This window comes from Pantherophis guttatus, chromosome 1, assembly GCF_059756535.1.
Source record: "Pantherophis guttatus breed Tessera chromosome 1, ASM5975653v1, whole genome shotgun sequence".
Lineage (NCBI taxonomy): Eukaryota > Metazoa > Chordata > Lepidosauria > Squamata > Colubridae > Pantherophis > Pantherophis guttatus.
The window spans coordinates 281,261,250-281,280,732 of NC_142063.1; the positions used below are offsets into that span (position 1 = coordinate 281,261,250).

The 19,483-nt window shown below is 36.3% G+C and overlaps 1 protein-coding gene across 3 annotated transcripts in view; it reads right to left on the reverse strand.

The window, feature by feature from the left end:
• SMYD3 (SET and MYND domain containing 3) overlaps window positions 1-19,483 on the reverse strand; it is a 294,583-nt gene that overhangs the window by 15,157 nt on the left and 259,943 nt on the right. For 2 of the 3 annotated variants that reach the window (XM_034428209.3, XM_087883014.1), the window contains exons 9-10: window positions 18,945-19,035; window positions 16,972-17,146 (exon numbers count right to left, since the gene is read on the reverse strand). In XM_034428209.3, the coding sequence (XP_034284100.3) occupies window positions 16,972-17,146; window positions 18,945-19,035 (266 nt within the window). The remainder of the gene's footprint in view (window positions 1-16,971; window positions 17,147-18,944; window positions 19,036-19,483) is intronic. The other variant, XM_034428210.3, reaches the window with a different exon arrangement.

The window sequence follows — 19,483 nt, forward strand, 5'->3', positions numbered from 1 at the left end:
ATTCTAAGCAACCAATTTTGCTACTCTACAGTATGGTAATCTAATGTCTCATTCTCACAAACACCAATACTGATATTTGCAAATATTCTTTCTTTGTAATCTATGATAATCACATTTGGACAAAAATAAGCCAACAAACCCTAAATGAACAGCGAAAAAAATACAGAAAAACTTAGATTCCTGCTGCCATCTTTTGATCATTCAGATTTTTGTAGCCCAGATGCAGTAATTAAACAATTGTTACTGAAGTTCACTTGAATAGAAATGTTATTCTTTCACCAGCAACAATGGCTTGCCAATTGCTTTTTCTTGGCTAGTACACCCTGGATTGTCTGCAAACATTCCAAAAAAGATGTGGAACATACACACTGCTAGATTCTGACTGACTTTCATTGACCTTTTTACAATGTAGTTTTTTCTCTGCTTTGTTCCACCTGTTTTTGGCTGGAGTCTAGTTTTCCAGCTGTTTACCTGAAATGCTTCTGGCATAATTTTGGATGATCTTGTCTCTTGACTCCAGCAATATTATGTAGTCACAACTAAGAACAAAATATTTAATCAAATAATAACGAGCTTACATTTCTGTAGAAAAAGTATTTATCCTTTATGATTTTCCTATTTTTTGCAGAGAATTTTTACCAGAGCTTCATGCTGATACATAAAGTAAGTCTGAATGATCAAATGATATCAATGTTTTGGGCTTGCTTCATTTATTTTGTGAACAAAATACAGGTGGTCCTTGGTTAATTATGGTAATTGGGATTGAAATTTCCATCACTAAGCAACATTTCCGTAAAGCATGACATCATGTGAACCTTACTCTCCACGTATACAATTGCAAGGTGCACTTCAACTTCTCCCCACCCACCTAATCTCCCTTCTACCTCTGCCCTTTGCTCTGCTACCCTGCCACCCTGTACTCTATCTCTATCATCTTTGCTGTTTCAAGCTTTCTATCATCTTCTTCCTCCTGTGGCTGACAACATGTGCCTGCCTTGCCTCTTCGGAGGCAGCTGATGACCATGTAGGCCTTGTTTCCATGACTGCATGTACTCCTTTTGCAGTTGTGTACAACCTTCCTGAAGCATTCATGTCCTCTTGCCCCCAGTAGCGCCGACCTCTGGCCCAGCTGTGCTTCTGTGGCACCATAGTTGCTGCTTGCATGTCCTCTGGCAGCAGCCGCCCTGGCATTGCTGTAGCAGCCTCTTACCCACTAAGTTGAAGCAATCACTTATTCATCCATCAGTCTGCTTGTAAGCCACCTGGGACTTGCAGCTTCCTGTTGGCTTCCTCACTGACTTTGCTCGTTGGGAGCTAGCAGGAATTGCAAGGAGGTCCTCACTTAACAACCTATGATCATTGCTTAATGGTGGCAATGGGGTCTGCCATTGCTAAGGAATGTGATCACAGTCCCAATTATTGTTGTTAATCAAGGACTATCTGTATTTTTCCACAAATTCCTTCAGCTCGGGAACATTTCAGTTTTTTAAACTGCTAGTTTCACTTCCTGGCATGATTTTGCTTTTCATTTGTTATCTTGCATTTTGGGGAACAACTGTCTTATTGAAAGACGTCAGTTTGTTGATGAACAGATGGACTGATATTCTTCAGTTGAAATTTTTGATACAGTTTTACAAAGATATAAAGTAATTTAAAAAATACAAACATGCAAAAAATGTAGTTAGAAATTTTGGATCTGGATGCTTGTTCCAAGAAGTTATTCTCTTTTCTGTCATATACCATATAAATTATCATATGTTTCATGACAATTTATGAGATAGTTCTATGAATACGAAGTGCATAGAACTATGACACATACAGTCATAACACTGAAAAATTATTCTTCATTTCTACATCTTTCCATCACTGTATATGAGTTTGTGCAGGCATATAAGACTTGATATACAGTAACTCTAATTAAATCAGTTTATAAAACAAGTTTTCATGCCTAAAATAAGAAATAGTTTATTTATTTATTTATTAAACAAATATATATGACTGTCCAACTCACGCGCAGTGACTTTCCCGAGTTCTCCTTTGAAACAACCTATCAAAGTTGTACCAGTTGCTTATTTAAATCAGTTGAAATTCTGCTCTGCTTGTGCAGAATTACACAGACATGGAGCTACACTAGAGAGGCATTCAGATGCAAAAGCAATTGAGATGGACGTTTGACTGCACATGGAGCAGACTTTCTTCTGAACACACTCTAGTGAGCTTGCAGCTCTTTCACTCTCTGATTTACAGCTGTGAGGCTACTGACCTAACAAGTTCAAAGTGGGCAGCCTGTGAATGAACAAACAGGAACAGGGCTCTCTGCAGAAGTCATTCTGTTCACTGAGGTATAAAGGAATGATGGGTTCACAAAGAGAGTGTTAATCTCCTGGCTGTGGTAGGAACAATCAACCAGCACAAGTGCATCACATCCTCCCGTTTTATTTCATTAACGCCACAGCCATCCTACATTAAAATCCAAAAACTGATGAAACTAAAGATGCTGTCTCCAGTTGGTGCTATTTTAGGAATGAGCTCCACTGAACCGTGGGATTTATTAACGGTGCAATCTTACTGATGATTGACTGAATATATCAACACTGACCAACACAACACTTTCCCTTGCATTTTATTATAAGAATTTCTGTGCTAAACCCTACAGAAACCAGTCCCAGCAGCAGCAGAAACCAGTCCCAGCAGCAGCAAGAATGAACAATTTCCCATTTACAATGGGAAAAATCCTAACCTCAGTTCAGATTGTCTTCAAATAAACCAGACAATCTTCTATATTCAACAGTCAAACCAGCAGCATTTTTGATGGGCAGAATATAATCCCTCTTGTTGAATATTAAATTGTAATTTCCATTAATTATTAAAGTCATACAAGTTAGCTGTGGGCCTATGTCACTGTAATTAAAGCTGAACCACAAAGTGAAACTCTCACACTAATAGTTGTTTTTGCCTTTAAAAATTGCACACATACACACATGCAGAGACAATAATTCATTATTATTAATGTCTTTGACATTAATGGATGAGATTACAATAACATGTTGAAATGCTTGTTTTTCTTGGAAAATTCTTACATTAGAAATTACAGCACAACAGGTTCAAAAATATGGTGTTAATTAGAGCTATTCACAGTAATTGTATGATCCAAATTTAAAAGAGTTTTATTGGCTCATAGTTAACAACCACACACAGTTCAAGAAGTTTGCATTTCTTTCATCAAAAATCTAAATCAGGGATTAAACTTCAGTTCCAAGCATTTCTACACAGGATGGCCAATGCTAAAACTTGTAATTGTATCTGATTATTTTAGTCAGGCTGTCTGCTTGGTTTGATATTTAGTCCATTTTTATGGATTTTCCAGTTTTGTATGCTGCCTAAAGTCCTTTGGAGTAAGGCAGCTAATAAATTCAACTATCTAACTAGTTCAGAAAGATATTGACAGTAGATCTCTCATTTCTGCCCTAAATAACCAGCATTATATATTCCTTAAGAGTTTTCTGGGATTAGAAAGAATGGAAGCCAAATTGCCATGACTACTCAGTAAAGTACAAAAACAGGCTATAAATCAAATATAAATGAATAAATAAGATGGGAAAGTAAGATCTCCCATAAACTTTTTCCCCATAAGTCTTGCTTTGATCTTTTTGACTTTTGAGGTTGTTGGCAGGTAATAATTTTTTTTCTAGTAACACAAAAATTTTGGAATGAATTCCTGACCGAAATAAATATTACTAGCTTTCTATTATTACATAATGAACAAACCAGCTGTAATCATTTCAGAGAACTTTGAGGGCTTACTGAATTTGATAATTTTTTTTCTGTTTGTTGGATTTTTAGGACTGTCGGATTCTGAAAAGATTCTGGGCAGTTTACAATATTTCAAATATATATTTTAAAAACACTGTTAAAAACACAGCTGCCCAGACAAGACAGAAACAATAACATTAAACATTTCTTCTGTTACATACAGAGTTAGTCTGCCCTGCTGAAACAACTGGAAATGTATTGTAGCAAAATTGTTTAGTATTACCTTTTTATTACTTGTAGAAGTTTATTGGTTTATACTTTTCTTTTTAGTACTGCTTTTGTCACTTAGAGGGGAAAAAAGCAAGTCTTAGAATAAATGATTCTATTCTTTTTGGGGGGGACATAGAAAAACAATGAAATATTACCCCATTAGATAATGCAAATATTTAAAATTATTTTTGTAAAATTAGTGGCACATATTTATTAAGAACAGTTGTGAAAAAGGAAAATATGTAATGAAAACTATTTTAGGAGAAAATCCATGTTAGTTTATGCTAGCAGAAAAGTAGGAGTCTGGTAGTACCACAGCAAAACAAAACTGGTTGTCATCTACAGCTCATAGCTCAAACTACTCAAAGACTTTATTAATAAGCTACAATCCATACTGGACAACAATACTGCACTTTCTTAGGCACTGGGTGAGAGGCTCACCATGTTTGCATAAAGACAACCACCCAACCTGAAGCAGGTTCTCACTAGCAAAAGAAATAAAATAACTGTGCAAATATGAGAACCAGGCCCTGCAAAGATGTTTGCTTTGCCCCCAGAGGTTTACCAACAGCATCATCACAAACTGCAACAACTTTACTCCAATGTGATATGTAGCGTCTTCAGCCAGCAATGCTCCTATGGATCCTACATTGGAATAGCCAATCAGTTTTTGTGCAAATGAATTAATGGACACAAAACAAAGGTAAGGTAATCACAGACCATTTTAGCCTCCCAAGACACTCTATTAGATTTTAAAGTAGCTGTTTTGAAGCAAAAAAAAAAAAACTTTATCAGCACAACTGAGTAAAAGATTCCTACTCCATCAAAAGGCTATTTTAGGAAATCTCAACACAAACAGTAGATTTTTAATGTCTCAAAATAAAGTGACAGAAGAAAAATGAGTAGGTAGAAATGAAAGAAAATCTAAGAAAGTTGTGTTAGATTGAGTTAATGAGATTCCCCAAAAGAGAGAGTTTTGAACAAAAGGAACTGCATGAAACAGTATAAGGACAAATGAAAGCAAGGACTGCAAAAATAATCCAGTATTATGAATGGGCTTTCCTTTCCTTTCTTTTCCTTTCCTTTCTTTTCCTTTCTTTTCCTTTCCCCTGTCCTGTTCTTCCCTCCATGTCTCATTCTCGTATCAGTTTAACCACTCCATACATTTGATGAAGTTAGCATCCATACAAGATGAAGATCTTGTAGTTCACAAGATCTTATGCCTTTTAATAAAGTATGTCAGAAAGATTCTACTAGACTCCTTCTGATAGTGAGAGCTGGTTTTCATGTTCTTTTGGATAATGCTATGTATACAATAAGAGAGTTATAAAGTTCCAGGTCTGCCCAAGGAATAACTCACATTTGGGTTCATGAGGGATAGATGTGTTACCAAGCCTAAAGGCCATGAAAGAAAGAACGCTGCTAGAGCAAACACTGCCTTTTAGGCGCTATAGTCTTTGATATTTTTAAGGTAGCAATGTTCATAAAAATTCCCATCGAGTAGATTTCTTTAGCCAATGTTTATATATGTTGGCGTAGTTATGGATGTTACACCAGGGACCTCTGAGGCTTACCAAAAGCAAAATTAAATGTAAAGAAGAGAAACAGTTCTCTTGAGAGATGCCGCTGGCTGCCCAATTTTAAACATCTATCTGCTGTAGAACATGTTTACTGAATAAGATGTTTTACACAATATTGGAAAACTATCAGCTCAAAGCAGCAAAGTAAGAAACCTGAGAAATGCAGAGATATTTTCCTAATAAATCACATGTCACTAGGTCATCTGCTAATTGCTTGAAGATGATTGTCTGGGGCTGATGCTGGGGACCTATAGCCCTCCAGGTATTATTGAACAACTAACTCCCAGGATCCTACTATATTGGTATGCTAGACGGAAAGCCAGAGGTTGTTCACAAAGAAAGACCCTTGGAAGGATGTAATCCAAAGGTTAGTAATTGCAGATGAATTGAAACATCAATTATAGCTGTCATTCTACCCTGTGGTCAGTAGAAAACTACTATATTTACATAGTTGTAGAAAATGTTTAATTATACACCTCTTTTTGTTTCATCCAGCCAGTGTAACATTTTTCTTGCCTGTACAGATAAGCAAGTTGATTAAAAAACACCACCACCTATGTTCTTATCCCTAGAACATTTCCTTGACAGGATTATATTTTATTACCATTATAAGACGAAATGGGGAGTGGGGGGGTTGTTCCTTTCTCTCTCTCTTTTTCTTTTCTAAGTACAGGATTGGTCAGAAAGGAGGCACTATTAACATTAGACACTTTTGACTTAAGTGTCAAAATTATGTTATAGATTGTGAGCATATGCTGGGGGTTGCTTTCCTGCTTCTTCATGGGTGGAATATGTAAGACAGATGCACTGTTTATTACAGAAAGGTACATTAGGTACATTTCTTGAATATATTGACTGTTTACCACAGTTTATAATAACAAATACTGAATATTTAATGCAATATTTCTTTCACATCTTTATTTACAATTATGTGGAATTTATACTTTACATTTCCTCCAGAGAGCAAGGTGTTATACACAATTTTTCTTCTAGTCCACATTATCCCCTCAACAGCCCTCTAATGAAGTTTTAAAAAATTATGACGGATGCAAAATTATCATTTTTCAATAAACTCCATTCAGGTAATCTGAAGCTAAAACTCCCCAGGCTAGTCCAATACCATAACTAATAAACCATAATGATGTAGAGTACTAGCTAATATGCTTAATTATACTGATTTATCAAATTTATATAGCTGCTCATCTCACGAATCTGATTGTTTATTAAAGCTAAAGCAGATGAGGTGTGGACAGGCAATTCCCAAGCTAGAGAGAACTGTTATTTAAACATGGTCCACAAGACCCTAAAAGAAACAGCCAAGCACCTATTACCTTGGAAAGCAGCATAAAAGTTTAAAGGCTGGGGCAAAGTGAGCAATCAACTGTCATGTTAAGGCTTCATCCTTGCTTGGAATACAGATGCTCTAGTAGCCAAGATGCACCTGGGATTCTTCTGCCAGTCTAGTCACAACAGGTGAATTAAAAGTTAAGTGTCTTAAGGTCTGTGATTTACTTCTAAGCCAAGGTATTAAGTCTGACATTGACAGAATGTGGAGCAATATACTATTTTAAGGCACATTCAAAATGTATATGGAAGTCCTCACCCTTCTTCCATACAATTTTATTCTTTCCAATCCAAAGGGATTTTGTAAAGAGGCCCAGGATTGTCTGTCTACCTGTTGCTTGGCAGAATAGCTCTCTGTAAATTGAAGATAACAAAACCAGATTTGCTGTTTGGGGAGAAGCTGGCAAAACAAAGATGGAGTTTGAAAATGGACTGGATCAAATCCAGGGGCTTTGGAAAAAATACATTGCAACTAAAGTTTCCAAATTCACCCCGAGGGAGATCGTGGTGATAATTTCATTCTAAGGACACAACCCTCTGCTCCTGGCCACATGACTCAGAGCAGACTGTGTTCAGCCCATCCTCTGCTTCCTACTATACACGTACACACAAACATATGGTCAATGCTGGTAAAAAAATGGAAAAAACCTTGAAGCCATGCTCTGCATGGGTTCCCTTTGTCCCAAAGGTGCTGTTCAAAAGGAAACCAGACTTTCTTGGTTTTTTCCTTGAAAACATTTTGCTTCTCTTCCACGAAAAATGTCTTTCATTCTGGATGACCTGGAGGACTGAAAATCTCAGGGAGATCTCAGGGAGAATAGACCAGGGGTGTCAAATTTCATTGAGGGCCATATCAGGGTTGTGTTTGACCTCAGGGGGCCAGGGTAGGTATGGCTGGGGTGGGCATAGCCAGTTTGGTGTCACTCCTGTTGGGGGCACCTGTGGTGGCCCGAGATTTCTGCCAGTGAAAACAGGCTCCCGAGCCCTGTTTTCAGCTGCCAGGGCCTCCTGCAACCCTCTGCCAGTGACAATGGATCTTGGGAAGGCTGCAGCCCTCCCGAGCTCCATTTTCATTGGCAGAGGGTTGCAGGAGGCCCTGGCAGCTGAAAATGAAGCTTGGGAGCCTGTTTCACTGGCAGAAGCACTGTGAGCTAGTCTTTTGCTGTTTCCAGGGCCGCCCCACGGGCCAGATCTAAGTACCCCACGAGCCGGATCCGGCCTTGAGTTTGACACCCCTGCTGTAGACATTGTTCCCTACTTTGTTTGTATCCATCAGCTTCTTTGAGACAGGAATATAAAAATATCTAGGATAATCTGTAATACTCCAATCCTTGTTGATGGTTCCAAAATCACAGTCCTCCAATTTCCCCACCCCTTTCTACCTCTCCACAATGCTTTCCCCTCACTTCTGCTTTTGTCTTTCTTATGTAAACTGCTCTTTCAAGTCTCCTCAACTAAACTATTTTATCTTACCTTATTTCCTATTCTTGATACGCTTTGATCTTGGGACATCCTGATTTATTTGCTGCCTCTGTTGTCTCCTTAATTACCCATTCCCTCCCCCCTGCTTTATTTCCCACTTTTCTTGCCAGTTTGGGTTTTTCTTGGAATGATCTGTTCTTTCAAACATTCTCTTCCAAAAGAAAGCAAAAACTGCAGCATTTTTAAATCAGCAGATGGAAGCTCTGCTCTGAGCTGCTCAGTAGTAGGAAAGATTTCCTTTGGAGGGGTGGATTCCCCACTGCAGGAGGTATTTGAACTGGATTACAATCCTTATATTCCATTGTTTTATGCAAAACAAAGTTGCAGGGTTTTAACAAAAACAGTATTACCCTCCAAAGAAATAAACTAAAATTAAAATAACCCTATATTGCAATGAAATAAATAAAAATGCCAAAATGTTAAAAACTGGCCTCAGGTTCACTCCCTCTGAAGTTAGCCCAAACCATGCTCTGTAAAACCTGGCATGGCCCACAAGCTGATGAAAGTTATGTGTTCCTGCTAAAGCTTAGCACGTCATCTGACGTAGGTTTCCTTTTCACATTCTGAAATATCCAAATAATTAAATATAATATCCAAATTATAACAGAGAACAAGAGAAAGAGAACATGGTGTTCAGAAGGCAAGGAACAGGCCTATTCCAAATGACATCTTGATGAGAGATTAACAAATGAAAAGTTGTGACTAGTTTTAAAAATATTGGGCAACCACAATTTTTTTAAAATTTCATACAGTCGTATGAGATTGTGTCCTCTAAACTCAATTTAATTACTTTTATTCTTTTACCTCAACACAGAACTCCTTCTATGTTGTCCTCCCTAGGTTTTGCTCTTCAACTATAAAACTGAAGCAGAATTACAATAGAAATTTCCATACTGTCATGGATATTACCCTTTTCTTCAATGTAGATCCCTCTTGGACATGACATAATTGTATGGGAAGAATTTAAGCTAGCCATTTAAAAAAAACTTTCATTTCCAAAATCTTTTACACAAAATTAATTATTGAATTATACTGAATTAGATATGGTTTATTTATTTACTGAAGATGATTTGTGCATGCAAAAGGGTGCACTTCCATTTTAAAATCTCATCTTTCTAAAACAGGATTTCTTAAGCACTCTGCCCTTTAGAACCGATTTTTGTTTCAAGAAAGGGAAGAAAATATTTTATAAGAAAACAATTATTATAGCCCTGCTTAAGCACACAAACTAATCCTTTTCCAGAACTAGTTACTTTTGTTTTATTTCAGATCCACAATTGTGTGCTCATGTTTAAGCACATACAAAGAAAGATTCAACTAATGAAAGAGATATACACTAAATACTTTGATGAATCAGTCTCCTTACAACTTCCATCTGCTCCTAATTGCTTCTCAGAAAATATACTCAGTGTCACCCTTTTGCATATTTCCACTGCCCTATCCTAAACACACTTAGGCTGCTGACAGATTAATGCTTAGTTCACTTGAGGTATACATTCTTTGGTTCTTACACATGTTCTTATAAGGAAATGGAACTCAGTAACCACTTCATCGCAAGTTTGGGCAATGCTATTGTACAGAAACAATGCCTTAACTTCACTTTGGTATCAGATGAAGATATCTCTGTATAAAACATAACTGTCACCAGTGCTGCCATGAGCCTCTTTTGTAAATCAGATATAAACAAGGTCTGCTGAAGATTTGTTAGTGAACTGCTAATGGAGCAAGTAAGTAAGGAGGGAATAGACCTGGAAATTCACAAAATACAGGGCTTGAGGTCTACTTTAATTCCAGTCAGTTTTAAAAGGACACTGAGTATCAACACTTAAACACAGTGAGAAATCTCAGCTCTTCTTCTCATAATGAGAATATAGTTAAGAAAAATAGAACTCCGGGATCTGCTGCTCTTCTCATTTCTGAGCCATTTTTAAGAACCAGGGAAGTTGATTTCAAGAACCCAGTGTTTACCAAGGAATATAGCTGTGAATTTTTCATATTGTTTACATATATACATTATTTACTGTATCATCACTAAGAATTAACACATTACTACAAAAAAGTGCTGAATAAATCTGTCAATCTGCATAATATTACGTTCTTCTGTAAATGCAACACTGAGCTTTTCTCTTTAAAATATTTTTTTATTTTATTACTATTTTCTTATTATTAATATTAAAATATTAAATTCTCTTTAATATGATATGTCAATCACACTGAGATAATTATTGGTTTTCAACATATATCAAAAAAATTGAAAGTTTTTGGCTCTGCAGGTGGAGAAGAACTGCAATACTTGTGTGCCTTTATAGCCATTTATAGCAATTCAACTCTTCTTGGTATCGGTCCAAACCTGGGAATGTTACCTAGAAGGCAGACATGCCACAAAGAGAATATGCAGACCGGTCATTCAGAATCCAGACAGGGTAGAGATAAGCACAAGGTTATGTTGGCAGGATATTATCTTCTTAAAGATATCACATGCTCTCTATCCTAAAATGCCAATTGGGCAGCACTGCTGTGCAATTTAAAAGTTGACTGAAAAAAGCAGCGGCTTCTGGAGAAAGAGAGGTGGGCAGCCCTGGCCTTTTTTAAAATGACCTAAAAATTACATGTGATTTGAAAGGCCTCAGGCTTTATGCAATGAAACCCTGGGGTAAAAGAGGATGCAACAGTTTTGCTCTCCATTTTAGAATAGATTTTATTGAATTGATACTTGTTTCAGTTATAATGGGATATCCTGCTATCAGAAAAGCTTATTATTATTAAGAGTACAATTTATTTCTCTAACTATTGGCAGCCAAATTTTTAGACAAGCTGGATTCTCCAAATATTCTGGGACCTCTCCCATGAGGCGCAAAAGCAAATGGGAGATGAAGTGATGAAAAGGCTTCTGTCATTTCAGCAACAATGAACATTTCAAGAATTATTTCTCATAATTATGGTTTTGTTCACAAATGGGAGAAAGAACAAAGAGAACTCCAGAATTAAATTATGGGTAGCACGCCAATTTCCATTCACAGGAGAAGCTACCATCTACTGCTGTATCATTTATTCCAGCTGACAGCAGATGACAGAGGAATATTTTCCTCTCCAACTATTCTATCCAAGATCTTTTAGCTGGAAATGTCAGAGACTGAAAATGGGATTTTAAGCGTATGCTTAAAACCTGGCTCCATAAAAAGATCAGTGTCTTCTAGGATAGTAACACATCCATTCTTCATTTAGCTCAGTTCAAAATCTGTTTTGGTGAATTCAAAACATGTTTTCTCATAAGAAGTATTTTTGACACATATTTTTCATTGTGTAACTTGTGAGATGAGATACTACAGTATCTTCCCACTCTAGTCTGTTGCTCATTCTTGCATTTAATGACTTGTACATTTTCACTGCAGACTATAAATAAGAAATAGATTATACAAATCCCAAGCAAGAAGAGTACTTTCTCTTTCATTTATTCTTAGGAATAATTTCCTTTGCCTTTTATTTATTTTGCAACAGATTTAGTTGATGTGAAACATTTCCATGTGGCCAAAACATCACTTAATACTGAATGTTTTACTCCACTATCCACAAAAGCTCCTCAATTCCCTGTCACAATATCTGACATTTGTTTAAATTAACATCACAAATCATACTAAGGTCTACTTCTCCACAAGGAGATATAGGTAGTCCTCAACTTATAACCATTTGTTTAATGACCATTCTAAGTTACAATGGCACTGAAAAAGTGTCTTATGACCAGTTCTCACACTTATGACCATTGCAGCATCCCCACAGTCACATGATCAAACTTCAGGTGCTTGGCAACTGTCATGTATTTATGAGGGTTGCAGCATCCCAGAGTGCTGGGATTGTCATTCGCAACCTTCCCAGGCAGCTTCTGACAAGCAAAGTCAATGGGGAAGCCAGATTCATTTAACAACCACATGATTCACTTAATAACTGTAGTGATTCGCTTAACAACCATGGCAAAAAGTCATAAAATGGGGCATGCCTAGCTTAGCAATGGAAATTATGGGCTAAATTGTGGCCGTAAGTCAAGGACAAACTATATGGTTATCGTGACAAATATACAGATTCAAATATGGTAATTATTTAAGAATAAGGGTTTCCCATTCTTTTTAGGAAGTTGAAAGATTTATATGACCTAAAGAGAAATCAGAGTTATAAAGGCTTGCATTGGTTTGATTCTTTTTGTAAATTTTATTTATAATGAACAAAAATAATAAAATAAAGAAAATTATTTTAAACAAAATTAAATTTGTCTGTTTTATATTTTCCCGAGCCTTTTGCTTCTCTTTTAGCTTTGAACTGTTTATTGATTGCATCGCACAAATATCCAGCCTCTGTGCCAACTAGGACTTAATAGGTAACCACCAGCATATTGAGTTGCACCTGGAAACCTATTGGTAACCCGTGCAGCTCTGTTGAAAAACAGTTTTAATTAATACATCATTTCAAGCACAGGATTTACCTTTTCTATCATATTTGGCATTTTAATATTCACAAATAATATTCACAAATAATTCCTTTCCAACAATTTCAATTAACAGGAACTAGAAATACCCATTTACTGCATTAGAATTTTTGTTGAGTTTGGAATATGCACAGAATTTGTGGAAAAACCTTAAACCACACATAGATATTTCCAGGTTCATGTGGCAGATGTGAGAGGCAAGCACGTAAGTCCAGCCCCACATGTTTCATCTTATGCTGCCCTTCAAAACTGGATTGCTAACCTAAAATATATACATTCAATATAACTAATCCTAATATCATTTTGTATGCACAACTTCCTGAATAAAAACTGGTTTTTTATAGAGTCTCCAAATGTATTCTGTTGTGTATATAATTTACTCAAATAGTGGTGTTTCAAGCCTCAAAAGAAGAAGATAAGTGCCGTGGACTTTCTTGCTATCACTCCCAGTATGGATGATTTTGCGTGATCAGAATCCAATCAGGTTCATTGTGTAAAACCTGTTCTTTTTTATCTTCCTATGAATATAAATGAGTTCTCAATAATTCCAATATGGTGGCAAAATATCTGAGAGCACAACATTATTATTTTTTTCTCCCTCTATATTAAAAGAGATATTCTACAGGCTTGGGTTGACAATGTTAGTTTGTGGATAACAGCCAAAATATAAAAGGATCTCATAATAAACAGCTTTATAAGGGGAAAATGTCAAAATTTCCAAATACTCATGATCAGCCACTATCATTGTGGTAAAAATCAATGCAATTAACTTTTTCCCCTGGATTTCTAAATTCTACAGGGCTTCCTTTTAGTATGCTTCATGCAAGTGGAATTCTAGGTTTTGAACTACTACAAAGAACTCTTCTGGACCAAGTTATATCGGTAATCAATTTGCCAGTGCATTGTAGTGTAAATCTACACCACAAAGTCCATCATTACATTTACCTGAGTGATAGTTTAGTATGGCCTTTAAATAAACACTGAAAGCCCAGCAATGTCTGCAATGAAAACATAAGTTCAAAAACTGCACTTAGCACACTATAGTGGAAATGCACCCCACTGATCACTTAATGGAAATACTCACAGTAAATACAATCCCTGAAGTTAAAATGATTTTAGTCCAATACTTTAAACCCCTTTAAAGGAAGACCTACCACCTCCGATTTGTATGGATGGCTTGTTTTTCAGGTTATTCCCCTGTTCCCGCAGGTAACAATATGAATATTTCTTTTCCCTCAGAACTGAGAAAGGAAAATAGATAGCTGTAATGGAACTGTGGAAGCAGTCAAGCAGTAGATTGATTCAACTGGAGAAATTCAATGCAGCCCAACAGATTCCCTAGGATTTGGTATCCTGCTGCTTCAGGCACAACTTCTTGTAATGAGAAACAGAAGACTTTTTGTCAAGAGCGTCAAAGCTTGTAGTGAAGCCTTGAAGGTAAAAAAAAAACACACCTTCAAATAACAAGACCTCAAACTGAAAATGTCTCTCCTCAGAAAATGCTTTTGCACATGGAAAGACTACGACGCCCAGTTCAAGGTAGAAGAGAGATCGAGAGCTTTTGCAAGCCAGCAGCCTTCAATGAAAAAGATACAGTTGTATGTATCTCTACTGTGGGGGAACAACAACAGGACCAAGGGCAACAACTTGGCTATAATAAGTATGACACACAAGAAAAAAAGCAGAGAAATGATTTGATAAACTCATAATTGCTTTCTGCTGCAACTCTTTTGTACCTATATGGTATTTCTGAACAATTTTTGAAAGTTATAGAAGCATAACTGAAAAAGTATAGCAAGTAATTAAAATAGAAAGGTCATTTTTGATGAGAGAGATTAGAGAAAATTGTGGAGAAAAAGCCTATCGATAACTCTTGTCAGGCTATCTAGACTCTAGAGACAATGCTTTTCCAATTGGGAACATTCATCTGCTGCTTTGGGTCTTCCACTGGATCCTAATTATTGGCCACAGAAACAGAACGTTAAACTTGAGGGGATTTTGCCTAGCAGGACTATCACATTATTTTCACCAATTTTGTAGAAAAGCATGGTTTACTTAAAACAACAATGAAAACAATGAAAATATGAGGCATACTTTTTATGGATGTTTAAATAATAAAGTATCTTTCAATAAAATGATTATGAAGGCCAATATTTTGAAATTTGAAAATTACTAACAATTTGTTTAATTGCATACTGCAGTTTTGTTGACAAATCAGACTATGTTTTATTTTTAATTATTAAGTGCCTAAGAGGCAATTTTGGCATTGACCCATTGTTTGGTTAAATTAGTATCTTAAACAGGGCAATCTTCATCTGTCTAGACCAGAGGTGTCAGACTCACTGCATCATGTTGCTGTCACGTGATGTTTCACAATGTTTTTCCCATTCGTGGAGCTGGGGTGGGTGTGGTCTGTGTGTGACACATCTGGCCCACAAGCCGCCAGTTTGATACACCTGGTCTAGACTCTAGAGGATTGAGATTTTTATATCATTGTCCTTCATAAGTAATAAGTACCTGAAATTAAATTTAAAAGGATCCAAATAATACAGTACATTCAGACACTTAAAGCAATTTTCTAGAACTTGAATATTCAATAAAATATGGGTCTGTAATAAAAAATGAAAGCACGTGACTAAGATAAGTGGAAACAGAATAGCAATTAAAATTCACTCTGTGAAATGCTCCTTTATCACAACCAAGTTCCACTGAATGGTAAGAAGTGCCTGTTTTCATTGTGTAACTAGATAAGAAGAGATATAATGCCACTAGTATTTGAAGATACTATTACTGAGGCTGCCCATCATTATTTTCTTTTTAAAAAACTGTATTTCTGTGACCCAAAGAAACTTGGAGAGAAAGAATACAAAGTTTGAGATTTTCTTTGATCACCCTGCTCTTTCGCCCTTGCAGCTATAGCATCTATTACTACTCTCTGTTTCAAAGGAAGAAGCTCTTTTTTGTTCAAACTCTGAGAATCAAAATTAATTAGTGACAGGTTAAAAAACATGGACGAAGAAAAAGAGTGGTTGAAGACACGATGCTATTCCCTTAACAGGTACCTGGGAAGTTTTGAAAAGTAAAATTAGGAACCTAATGCAAAACATTCCAGAATTTTCCAAGGAAATGTATGTCATAAAAAGAATAACCAGTCTTCCCATTTCAAGTATGGTGGATTTTAGCCTCAGGAAAAGTTGAAATGGCGAGTCTATTGTTCAATCATTTTTTGTCCAGAAAATAGTCCTGTTGGAAAGTTGGATGTGCCAATGAGAAAGAGGACCTCAAGGTCAAGGACATTAAGTCAAGGACCTTGACTTAAGGTCAAGGTCGACTCAGCCTTCCATCCTTTCTAAGGTGGGTAAAATGAGGACCTGGATTGTGGGGGCAATAAGCTGAGTTTGTATAAAATATACAAAAGTATGAAGGCTATTGCTTAACGCATTGTAAGCCGCCCTGAGTCTCTGGAGAAGGGCGGCATATAAAAATAAATATTTTTTTTTAAAAAAAAATTGATCAGCTAATCTTACATCAAAGAATGATGAGTAAGTGAAAACTACTTGCAAATAACGTCATTGTTTCCTCTCTTTATCAGAGTGGTAATTCCTACCCTATGTGTATGTAAAGAGCCAGAGAAAATGGCAATTTCTTAAGATTGGTGTACATTTGCATATAAATCGATACAAGTAGCTGAAGAGCTGAATGGATAAGGAAAAAAAACCCTACAGAGCAAAAAACCTAGGATGCTGTGATGATCAAGGAACTTGGGGGGCCTGGGGGTGGTGGTGAAAAGAAATTGGTTTTCTTACTCTGTATAACATAATTGTCAATAAATATAAAACAGTTTCTTTTGCCCTACGCCTGTAAAATAATTTATTCTCTGTTTTCAGAATGAAAAAGGTATCTGTACAAATTGCCTTATTATATCTGCAAAGTAGTTTCTTGCAGCTTCTATGGGAAAAACTATCACCTTCTTGTGTCAGCCCAACACAGAAAATATACACTGCATCTCACCATCCTGGGTGGAAACAGGCCCTTGCAATAAATCACAGTAACGCTAGCTCTCACCTGTAGGGCTCCAAAGTTCGGTTACCATAATGCAGAGCTTCTTCCCAAAGGCCCAGGTTTATGCAGGCATCCATGGCAAGGTCAAGTAATTTTAGCTGATAGATGTTGGTGTCTGGGAGACGAGAGGTGTTACTCTTCAGTAACGTCTGGCAGGACAACAGAACTTGCTCCCACTCTGACATTTATTTGTGTTAAGGATTAACCCATGACAGAAGCATCAATCAAAAGGCAAAACATTAAGTTAAAACACTGCAGTTTTCTATTCTACAAAATCCTCTTCCATAGAAAGCTTCATTTTTTTAAACCAAGAAAACATGAAAGCAAACTACATGAATGGTGATCATATGAAACCACAACTAACTTTGCTATAGTCAGTTTTCTTTTAAGCATTATTTTCTTAAAATAAACAACATATTTCCCGTAACCTTTTTCTAGTTTAAAACTCATCTTGTAAATTAAAAGAAATATTTTTTCAATGTAACAATTTTGGCAAAAGGAATTCTTCCCAGATGAAAATTACACTATCGGGGATGGGAGGGGAATGGGGGAAGGAAAAAGGGACTCTATACGGTGCCCAGCATTATTAAACGTATCTGACAATCTTCTTTGGGATGTAGCATAGAAGACAAAAGATCTTCATTTTAATATGAACTCCCTATGAGTTTTTGCTATGATTAAATCGACATTCATAAGATACTTAGCTGACTTTGATATTCCCAATTTAACATAGTTAATACCAGCCAAGGAACAATCTGAATTTATCAATTGATTATGAGTGCCCAATAGACATGTGACTCTGGGTCGCACAATACATTGCGAATAGAGTATTCCCAAAACATGTAATCATCACATCAAGAGGGACCTGCTCCATAACTTGGATTAATGCTAAATGGGGAAAGCCAGTTCTTTAGTACTTTATATATGGTCAGCTGATTGCTGACATCTGAATCTCAGGGGTAGGAATGGTAGCTATTCCATAGGATAGGAGCGGCAACGGAGACAGCATGCTTTCGAGGTTCCCACTAGATGGCATGGTTTAATGTAAGGGTTCAGAGCATGCCCACGCTGACAGATCTTGTGGGACAAGCAGAAATAATAGGAAAAAAGTAGTTCTGCAGACATAATTTAATCCTAAAACATACAATTTTTGAGAGAAACTGGTCTAAAGAAAAACAGAGAACAACATTTGATGGGACTGGGGAGAAGTAATGAAAAACTAAAAAAAAATCTCAGAGTTATTAAAGACAGCAAAATAGTGTAGATGTCTAAACATGATTTATACTGAATCAATGGAATGATTTTATACTGAAAATGGAATGAAATGTGGTTTAATACTTAGTAGTGCAATCTCAATAAGTTAGTACTGGATTGCAATTTAGATGACCAAAAGTTTAACTTTATTAAATATATAGGTGTGTGTATGTGTGTGTGTGTGTGTGTGTGTGTTCTTTTGGCTCTTCAAACTATATTAATATTTAAATATTTAAAGTGTCTGTCATCTTGTTCTGCAAGGCCAAAGCAAAGTTTCTGCTGCTAAGAACCGTGGTAGCACAGTGGTTAGAATGGAGACTAACTCTGTCCACAGCAAGGAGTTCGATCCTGACTGGCTCCAGCTTGACTCAGCCTTCCATCCTTCTGAGATTGGTAAAATGGGGACCCAGATTGTTGGAGGCAATATGCTGATTCTGTAAACCTCTTGGAGAATGCTGTAAAGCACAACGAAGTGTATATATAAGCCTAAGTGCTGTTGCTATTGGTCCGAAACTTAAAGATACAAAGGCTGAGGAAACCCAGACCACATTTTGATTTGATTTACCTTCTGCTTCTTTTCCTTTAAATATGGTATTATTTGAAAAATACAAAATACATATTATAGGCAGGAAGAGTATGAATTTAACAAAGACAAGAAAACAAGTTGATTGTTATAATGTCCTGATCTGAATGGAAATGTGTGTACTATGGATCAAGGATACCTTCACGTGACTTTGGTGCTCCTACTTTATTTATAACTTCTTTGGCTTCTTTCCAAGCTTGCTCATCACCTGCTAACATATCAGCATCCTGCTTTGACAGAAATAAAAGCAAGTAAGCAAGCAAACAAACAAACAAACAAAAGGCATCTGGTTAAAAAAGAGAGGGAAACTAATATCACAGATGTTAAGTAACATTGAATACCAGAATGTTCTATTAAAACTGAATCTGGAACTCAGGTTTTCAATGTTTCAACCCAAGAAAATTCTAAAAATAATTTACATGCAACATTAATAACAAAACCGACAGTTGGATTTTATATATTTGTATTATATACTTACATTATAAGGAAGGGGTCAATAAATACAATATCCATATTAAAAGAGCTTATAAACTACATTTTGGGAGGTAAAAGAAGAAAACAAAGATGAAGTAAAGAAAACAGAAAAGATTGTGGTAAAATGGGATGAAGTTGAGAAAAGGGATAATAATATATTTTATCTTTCCAATGTTTTCCAATGTTGGCATGGAAGAAGCAGGG